The sequence below is a fragment of the Arachis ipaensis genome, chromosome B6, assembly GCF_059453495.1.
Source record: "Arachis ipaensis isolate K30076 ecotype BB chromosome B6, ASM5945349v1, whole genome shotgun sequence".
Lineage (NCBI taxonomy): Eukaryota > Viridiplantae > Streptophyta > Magnoliopsida > Fabales > Fabaceae > Arachis > Arachis ipaensis.
Window position 1 is genome coordinate 3374426 of NC_142441.1, and position 10575 is coordinate 3385000.

A 10575-nucleotide genomic window follows, 5' to 3' on the forward strand; every position below is an offset into this window, starting at 1 on the left:
TGGTTAACGGATTATAGTTGTGTCCTACTTATTGATGGAGGGAAAGAACTTTTAAGATTTTCAATTAAAAGATAAAAGAACTTCTCAATGTGTGGAAGAAAGATGCTCTTTTTATTCTGTGTTTTGCGTTTTCTATCTACATGGTCGTTTTTTGTGCGAGGAAGAGATTCTTTTAGGATTTATGAGTGAATTTTGCACATGGATGATTTGAATAAACTGTGAACTATAATCTTGCAATCGTTGGGGTTTTGACCACTTCCTTTTTTGTGTATTTTGTGTATCTCTATCTGTAATTTCGTGATCACATGATTCTATTATCATTATTAAAATGATTCACTTTGAGCTTCTCATTAATAGAATAGGAAAAGTAAAGCTTGATGTACTATTAGATTTTCAAGTAAAGAAAAACCTATTGGTAGAGAGAATATTGGAGAAAAGATATTATTTGACATTGAAACTTTGTTTGTTGAAGAGATTGCTTTTGTGGTAAGTTCATTACTTTTTTAGATCCAACAATGTGTGAGCTTCTTTTTCAATCTTTGAATATTGATATATAAAAAATTCATTTTATCATTGTACAATTTCTGTAGGACGCAAATACTCAGATGTTGCATATTCAATTAGTAGAAAGTGTTTCTTGGAAAGATCTAGCATTTTTTAAGTTCTTCCATTTCTTCATGCAGAACATAATGGTGATATATCGAAAGGACTGAAGGCATATCGCAAGATTATTTTTAAAGAGGTATTATTCAAATTTTCTTCTGAACTATGGATGTTGAAAGGGTTAGACTGATATTCATTATTATCTTTATTTAAGATTAGATGTATTCGATAAAGATAATTGCACTATAATTCACTCTTCAAAAGTGAGGATCACAAAGTGGTACTTCCCCGTACTCTCAAAAAAAAAAGTATCCAAGAGACACACTTACCTTAAAGTATTTTTTTATTTCCTCTGCACTGCACCACTTCAGTTTATGAATGTAAACATGTAATAGCTGAATCTTAATTTAAAAGAATTAAAAAAACTCAAACTACAAGTATGCATATGCAGTGAATTAATTATTCTTTTATCTTTAAATATGCATTATTTAATTAATTTCATTCAAAGAATATACACAGATAGTGATCAACAGTGAATTGCTTTATATTATGGCATTTTCAAAGAATTAGCTATTAATAAATTTTTTGCAAAGTTACCATTACAAATAAATCATTCCAATAGGCAATAATATTGATGTTTCTTAAGGTCCTTTAATGATTTGCTTTAATAAGCATTCCATACTTTGTTTGCTCTTAGCGTAATTCTAAAATTATTATTGAGAAGTTTGACTAAAGGACATACACGTTTCTGTTGTTCAATCTGGAATTTTGATTTAATAGATTACTTAGATTTATACATGGTAGGGTCATTTGGGAACTTCATCATGATTCGGAAAAGGCTTTATCTTTATTTGAGCAAGTGATTTAGTGTGTTTGTTGCTGTTTACTGTTTTTGTTGTTGGCAGTAGTCGCATCTCCAAACATGTTCTTGACATGAAGAAGTCAGTATTTTGGCTTGGTTGTGAAGAAGAACTTACGACAATGATGAAAGGAAGCTCCATGGAAGAAGGAGAAGAGGGCGGCGATGATGGAAACTGATGGAAACTCAGATAACGCTGTCCAGTCAAATGCAATTGAATATAAATCATATAAAAAGCTCCCCATAGTATTGTACCCAAACAGAGGTATTATTCTATAACAGAGGTACTCTTGATTATTCTATTTATTTAGGTTTGATGCATGTAATCAGCAGCCCTTATTTTATAACATATAGAGAATAAATAATTTTCTATCAGCCATCGGTGACTGTTGATGCAGCTGCAAGGAGAAAGAATAGTGCCACGGTGAGTGGTGTTACGACCGTCACTAAAGAAGGAGCAGTTGGCAACAAGTTGAAACACCGGTCAAAAGAATGGAGAGTTCTGAGATCCTGTCATCCGCAGTATGGGTAACTTTTCTTTTTTAAAAGTAGAAATTTATTTTTATTTTTCTTTCTTTTAAAAAAACGTTACAGAAAATACCATTAGGGTTCGAGATTCAAGCAGAGAGAAATCTATAACTATAACAATTTGACAATTGTATAGATTTTGTTTCACTCATTTTGTAAAACAAATAATTTTTTCCCTTTTTTTAACTTCAGAATGGGATATTGATTATGTGATGGTGCTCAATCAAGTCCTTCAAAATGATTTTTGCAGCTTATGAGTGCTCTTCCAATACTCTCATTATCCTCCAACATAAGTCTATTGTAGTTAAGGTTTCACTTTATCAGTTTGAGACACTATTTGTTCTGTTTTTTTTTTTTTTCTTTATCTGACATTGCATATCTGAGTTTGATGTGATGATATTGGGTTATTGTCAAGGTATTTTCTTTACTTTTCATGTGAGTTGTTCTTCTTTCAGAGACTAATTTTTTTCTTTTGCAACCAATATGCATATATTGACTTTGATTGCTTCAGTAGTGCAACTATACTTAACTCTAGGCATTGATTCATATTTTGACTCTGATAATTTGAGATTCTAGCATTATGAAGTGTTAAAAATGCATGAATTAGAGTATGTATTATAAGACATATATTCTTATACTGTTATACAGTGTCATGATTTATTTGTCCTTAGAAATTGGTTTTATTTTTGTGTAATATGTTTGGGATATTAGTGTACTTTTTTTTCATGGATAATTTTTTATAACTTGGAAGTTGAAATTGTCATTCTAAGAAATAGTTGCCAATATTGAACCTAGCTGTAAATGATGGCATGCAGAAAAATTATTAAGAAATCAAATTCAATTTTAAAATACATTTCTCAAAATTTACAATTGAGGGATTAATTTCATGTTCCTTTAAAAATTGAAATGAAAAATTCGGTAATAAACTTTATGTAAAAAAATCATCCAATTAAATATTCATTACCAAGATTTAAAGGGATACCTGACTTTATTATTAGCTTTTTACTTCTGCCAAGATAGCTATTTTTATTTGTGATTCTTTAGTGTGTGGTTTTAAAATTATGAAGTGTAGAGTATGGAGGAGGGCAGCAGTTTAAGGGTCATTTGTTTTACGACGAAGGGTTTTAGTGTGGATCACTTTTTGTAGGTAAGTTTAAGTTTCACCAGTTCTGTTTAATTTTTAAAGGTTAGTTTTTAGGACTTGCTTTTTGGCTTTGCTCATTTTGGTTTTTTCTGGCGTTTTGTTCCAATTAAAGGATTAGTTTGTGTATATGGAATGTTCACTGTTTTTTATTCATATTTTCTAAAAGGATTTATTATGTTATTCTTCACCATTCAGGAATTAGGTTGAATAAGTTTTGTAGGTTGGGAATTCATAGTTATGCATGTGTCGGATGTAGATTAGATGAAATATTGTTGCGTTTTTTTTTTTTGTTTCACCTTTTGTTTATGTATTTTTGGTATCTTAAACATATATTGTGGAAGCATTTTTATGAGGTGACACTTTGTTTGATATCGATTTTTATTGGTTTAAAGTTGATTGAGTTAAGTTATTGTAGCATATTTGGGATTGGTAATTGATCTGTAAATTTAATAATATTTAATGTCTATGACCAATTTGAGTCTAAGAAAATAATGACTAAGTGCATATTATAAGCATTAGAACTAATAATATTGTCATAGATAATTGGGTATTAGGTAAGAAAGATGTTATATTTTTGCTCCATTTACGTTCAATTTTAAAATTGGGTTACTATCTTTTATTGCGTTTATTGAACTTAATTTTAATACTTTTAAATAGTTATCTTGGATGTGTCTGCATGTTTTAGCTACCCATAAACCTTTTGAGCTTGATTTTCACATGTCTTGCAGTTTTCTTTATTGGTGGTAAATAAAAAGATTCTACTAGCTGTATTGTATTATCGGTTGTTATTTAATTTTATTGTTTTCGTCTATATTGGCTGAATTGATTATGCTGCACAAGTGTATAACTCATAACTTTTAGACAATTAAATACCATTATATTTATCATTAATTTTTGTTCTTTTTTAGATCTATATTTCAATTTGTGCCTTTTCTTTGTGGTATATTGATCTTTTGTAACAAAAATGATTTTATTGAAATGGTAGTTTATTTAAAACTGCTGTGAACATTTTTTAGATCTTCTTAGGATTTATTTATTGTTGCTTTGTCTTTTTAATAGGCAAAAAATTGACATATTCACGTGGGTGGTTGAAATAATTTTGGATAGAAAAATTATAAAGGCAAGTTGTTGTTTTATTAAAATTGATATTCACGTGGATGAAATTTTACTACCAGTTATTCTTTTATTTAGATTTGTTAATAATATTTTTATAATTCCTATTCTTTACAAATTCTTTACAAAAAAGTAAATTGTTCAACTTGCAAAAAGTTTATTTTTTGTACACTCATGATAGAATGTTTAGACTTTATAAGATGCATTACTTATTTTGATTTATCACTACTCGATATTTGCAAGTTCTGTTATCTATTTTTTCTATCTATCACCATACCATTTTCATAAGGGTAGTTGTCATATTTTTTCAAAGTTCCAGATAGTCGTTCAATTTTAAATGGAAAGCATATTCATATCATAAGATAAATAATTATTTTTGTGATATTTTCAGTTACATTGGATCTGAGCAACCTCCGGTGAAGTATCTAGAGCTAAGCAACAATGGAGATTTTAAAAATATGAATGTTACCGAGTTTCCAAGTTATTGAAGTGGGTGTCATACATTGTTATTGTGCTTTCTTTTCTTTTTTAGTTTTTATTCAAAATATGAGAATTCAAAGCATTGTGGTATTAGAATGTGTAACATCTTTTAGGATTCTTCTTTTCTCAATATTTTTATGTTCAAATATCTTATGTGAAACTAAATAAACCCTTTTTAAATAAAAAAAAAATCATATTTGTGCCATTTAAGTTGGCATTTCATTTTAATATCAAATGGTTGAATCAAATAAATATCAATTTAAATATGCGATTGAGAAAGACTATATATTGAAGTGAACTGATAAATTTATAAAACAGCAAACCAAAAAATTTGATTTGTTGCATTGTGTTTTGAGAAGGTATTAGTCTTTAAAAGATGATATCTCAATTTTATTGTTTTCTGATACAGATGAATTGTTTTATATTATGAAGTAGAGCAATTGAAAAGAAATGTCTATTTCACATAAGAATTTGTCTCTTTTATGTTATGTTATTTTATCAATTGCTATTCTTTATCATCTTTTTCATAAAATTGACACTCCTATATTAAGTTTCTCTTTGCCTATGACTTTAGACTCTAGCTGAGTAATTTTACTTCTTTATCATGTTCTAAAATAATTAACATAAATCACATTCATAGATCGTCAATCTAATTAATATAATAACTTAAAATTTTATTGAAGATCACTTAACATCAAATAAATAATGTGACTATGCTCCTATTTTATATAGATATTTTTTTAAGATGGTACAAATGGTAAGTGTTTCTCATGTGGTATTAATTAAAGGATAAAATTTTAAGATTCTATTTTTAAAAAATAAAAACTATTTTAGGTTGGTAAAATAAATAAATAATTATATCTCATTTAACTCACAAAATACTTACCATATAATAGTAATAAAAAATATTAACTATCAAATAGGTAAAAACTCAAAATATATTTTTTAAGTAAAAATCCTTTGTTGAATAATTAAACAAATAAATAAAATTTATTGTCTTAACTTATTATGGTAAATAACAAATCAAATATATTTTTTATTTTATTCAAAATTTAGGTGGTGGAGGATATATTACAATAAAAAACAAGATATATTTATGAATTTATTAGTAATAAATATTAAAAAAAATAATTTAAGTGATTAATTTTTGTTATTTTCAATATATATACATCTTTATAATAAATACTATTTTGACACCAGTATTTTCTTAACAATTATACATATATTTTCTTTGTTTTGTTAATTAAAAATAATTTAACTATGTGATTAATTAATTATAAATATATTGTTGTACAGGTATAAAAAATATTTAGTATATAAGTAATATTTTTTATGTATTTGTATTTTAATTAATATAATTATTTTTCTTTCATCATTAAAATAGAAACCTCTTTAAAATGATATACAATTTATTATATTTGTTGTTTGTGTGATTAGAATATAAACTATTTTGATTAAAGTTTTACTTTTTTTAGATAGTATAACAGGAACTATGTAACCATATTTATTTAAATACTCAAACACAGACTTTTATATTTAAGTGAAGTTTATTAATATAAACTAAAAATAACAAAATTATTTTAACTTTTATAAGTATAGAATAAAATAGTTTTGTACACTACATAATAAATTTTTATATATGAAAACTTTTTTTAAGTTAAAAATAATAACTATTAATATTAATAGTTTAGTATCAATAAATTTTTATAATAAAATAATATTTGTCCCGGGCGTAGCCCGGGTTTTACACTAGTTGATGATAAAAAAGGGGCATCTTTCCTCGTTTTATTAATCTCTAATTTTGTTTTCTTTTTGGGCCTTCAACCCCGTTATAATACCAAAAAAAAAAAGATTGGTTATTATTTAGGGTAGCTAGAATTCTATTTTAGGTGAATTATCCTTAGGCTTGTTATTAAATGACAATAAATTCTATGGTGTTTAATTTCTATCTAATTTATTTTTTATGGAAAATTTTAAATATTTAATAATTATTTATTTTATATTTTTAAAATTAAATATTAATTTTTAATTTTTTTAATACGTTAGACAAATACTTTTAGATAGGGTTGTACATGGATCGGATAATATCCGCATATCCGCGGTAATTATCCGCATCCAATCCGAATTTTGCGGATATTATCCGATCCGTAGAGCCATCGGATCCGCACTATGGTATGATCGGATTGCGGATTTGGCAGTGATATCCGCAAATCCGATCCGCAAATCCGCATATCCGCACATCACATATAAATAGCATAGTTTAAGAAAATAAATCCTAATGTGATATAAATTTTAGTGTGTTGTTTTATGAATTTTATGATATCTTGTTTTTTATTTTTTATGTTGTACTCCGACTTAGAATAATTAAACTTAAATCTTGTGTTTTATTATTTTTTTTATTATTCAAGAAAACTTTTATTGATAATATTTTAGAATTAAACATGCTTAAACAGGTGAAAAATGAATTTTTTTTTTGTAAAAACAGCCAAATGAAATTTGAAAATATTTTTTTAATTATGCGGATATACCCGATATCCGATGCGATCCGATTCGCAAGTATGCGGATTGGATCGGATCGGATCCGGCCTGAAAAATTGCGGATATCGTATCCGACCCGATCCGATGAGGGCAGTATGGATCAGATAGAATTTTAGACTATATCCGATCTGATCCGATCCGTGTGCAGCCCTACTTTTAGATACTATAACAATCACCTTAAATAATATAACTTGTATATTCTAATTTTAAAAGTTCTAATAATATAATAAAAACTCATGAGGTTAGTAACTTTTAGTATTTTTATCATCATTTAACTAACATAAATACTAAATTATTTTTAATAAATAAATTTTATTAATTTATATTATAAATTTTAAAAAATATAAATACAAATTATATTAATATATATTTACAAAATGTTAACAAATATAAATATAAATTATATATTTTTTATATATAAAATATCTATAAATATAATATAAATTATTACTAACTAAAAATAATAATATTTATTCTTCATATAACATTGCTCATAATATATAATATGTAATAGAAAAAAGCTGAAAAACATGTCCTTCTCTATTTTTTTTATCGAAGATATAGAAACTCGAATTCAAAACCTCTTAATTGAGTATAAAAAGACTATGCTATTTGAGCTATTGCTGCTTGGCATGTCCTTCTCTATTGTTGCAACTTTATCTCAATGCAAATTCACTAGAATTCATTATTCAATACGCATGCATGATGCATGAAATAAAATATTACTATCATTATGCCAAAATGATTGTTGACTTGGTCACAAATACGAAGAAGATAAACTAATACATGACGCGGTACACACGAATCTTCTGGGCGCCTACACACTTGAAAAAGACGACTTTGAAGACTCGGTTACTCACATGTTTTCTTCCCTTGTCCTCTCTTGTGATCACTATTGACTAAACGTTCCATCACATTCAATTCCAAATAATCTTAAACAAATATTAAATACGTTAATTCAAGCAATATAAAGAATTCCATCAACGACTCATTCCAATAATAATCATCAACATACACCTTTCCCCATCTTCACACTACACAAACCATATCTTATTATATACCAATGAAACATGAAGATTAAGAACCCTAATTTAAGATTTCACAAAATATGGACAGGTTGGTGAAACCAGATGTGAAGGAAGTTGAGATGATTTTTGAAAAGACTGATGAAAAGTGCAGCGCAACGTTCAGACTCACCAATCTCATGCACGCCATGGCCGTCGCAGTGTCACTAACCACCACAAACCCTTCTTCTCCATTCTCCATAGACATTCCACTCTCCACAATCCCACCTCTTTCTTCTTCCACATACACCATCTCGCTCTCTCATCTCTCAGATAATGGAAGACTTTTCTCCACAGCGCCGGAGTCCGTCGCAGTCGTAACCTCCATGCTCCTAGCTGGAAAGTCACACAACTGCGATGACCTCCGCCGCCTCTTCTTGAAGCCAGGACCGCACGTGTTCAACGACGCCGTCATCCCCGTTTCAATAGTTGGCCCTCACTTCGCAGAGTTCCTCATCTCAAACCACATCCCCCGAAGCCGTTCCCTTCTCCACAAAGCCATATCAAGATGTCCACCGTCGCAGCTCACGGATCTGTTGACTTACGCCGTCGAATGTGGAAACGCAGAATCCGTTGCCGTTTTGATAGATGCCGGAGCAGACTCGAACTCCAAGGACTCAAACGGAAAATCACTTGTCCCCTTGGCGATTCGAGCAGGGAACGAAATCAATGTGGTAAAGGTCTTACTAGCTTCTGGTTGCGTAATTGAAAACAAGGTGGACTTGGTTTTGCACGAAGCTGCGGCGGCGAATAGGGTAGATCTCATGCGGTTACTGTTTGAATTTATCGGCGAAGATGATGCTGACGTGGATTCGGTGAATCACGAAGGTAGGACTCCAATTCACGTGGCTGCGCTTCACGGACACGTAGATGTCATCAGGTTCGCCAATTTTCCAGATAATATAATAATAAGTGATAGTTTTAATATCTGTTTTTGTCATAAGTTTTTTAAAATATTACGTTAACTATTTAAAATTAAAGATTATTATTTAAATAATCAGGTATTGTGTTTCGATGAGAGGGAATCCAAACGTTGTGGACCGGAAGGGGTGGACGCCGTTGCATTGTGCAGCGTCGGAGGGGCAGTTGGGAGCCGTGGAGAGTTTGTTAGCGGAATGTGGGTGCGATGCGAAGCGCGCGGTGGATAGAGAGGGGAAAACAGCATTTGCCATAGCAATGGAGAATGGACACGTGGAATTAGGAGATTTGCTGCATTGGGGGGACGTGCTGTTTCGGGCGGCGAGGGTAGGGGACGTGCACGGGATGGCAAGCTGTTTGACAGTTGGGGGAGCGGACGTGAATGGAAGGGACCAGAACGGGTGGACGGCCCTGCATTGGGCTGCATTGAAAGGAAAGGTGAAGAGCGTTGAGGTCTTGATTGATAACGGTGCTGAGGTTGATCCCGTTGATGAGGTTGGGTACACTCCGTTACGGTGTGCCGTTGAGAGTGGTCACTTGCAGGTTGCCCTTTTTTTGGTTGCTCGTGGCTCGTGTGCAACTCTTGATACTATCAAGGCCTCTAAAGGCCTCTTTGCACCTCCTAGATTATTGGATTCTTTTGGTAAATTAACGAAACATGTGCTGTGACTAATGATTAATGAAGACCTTAACATAATCATTTAATGCAGATAGGTTTTACTTTGCTTTGCTTGTGGATAATGTACATATATATTTCATCAGCTTTCAAATGAAAGTTTATCACATCCACATTCACTAGCATTACTGTTGCTTTAATTATTGCTGTAAATTTTGTTCATAAACTGATTACTTGTCTGCTTGTTGACCATTGACCATTGTCGTATAATATTCTGCTGATCACATGCATACTTGCTGAATGCAATTTTTATATTGAAAATCATCAAGGACGATTGGATACTACTTATTAAATAAATCGTAACTATGGCTAAAGCGATAGCTAGTACTATCATAAATACATAAATACTATCAAGTGGAAGTGCAGTGATTTATGCAGCTGAGGTATTTTAATAGATCGATAAACTTGAATTTTGTTTCTACATGATTCGATTAATTCGATTAGGTACTCGCTATCTATTTTTATTGTTCAACTCTTTGACAACATGAAAAAATCAAAAGCTCTGCCCTCCTCTATCTACCTAAGTGATGGAAGGGCAGAGGCTTTTGGTGTCTCCTCCAGTCAATAATTAGGACTTCACAATGAATAGCCAATATTCTTTTATCTGATGCTTTTCTTCGTTCATGGTTCGATATTCTGGTGTCCTAAACGT

General features: G+C 30.3%; 1 protein-coding gene across 1 annotated transcript; it reads left to right on the forward strand.

The window, feature by feature from the left end:
- The first annotated feature begins 8237 nt into the window (after positions 1-8237).
- LOC107645381 (protein VAPYRIN-LIKE) lies at positions 8238-10115 on the forward strand. Its single transcript, XM_016349393.3, has 2 exons — positions 8238-9209; positions 9331-10115. The coding sequence occupies exons 1-2, from the start codon at positions 8374-8376 to the stop codon at positions 9914-9916; spliced, it is 1422 nt and encodes a 473-aa protein (XP_016204879.1). The 5' UTR covers positions 8238-8373; the 3' UTR covers positions 9917-10115.
- Positions 10116-10575: the final 460 nt, after the last annotated feature.

Bases quoted from the DNA above. Each gene is read 5' to 3' on its own strand.
- LOC107645381 (XM_016349393.3), top strand. From the start codon at position 8,374: ATGGACAGGTTGGTGAAACCAGATGTGAAGGAAGTTGAGATGATTTTT. The intron at 9,210-9,330 runs GTTCGCCAATTT...TTAAATAATCAG, and splicing joins GGACACGTAGATGTCATCAG to GTATTGTGTTTCGATGAGAG.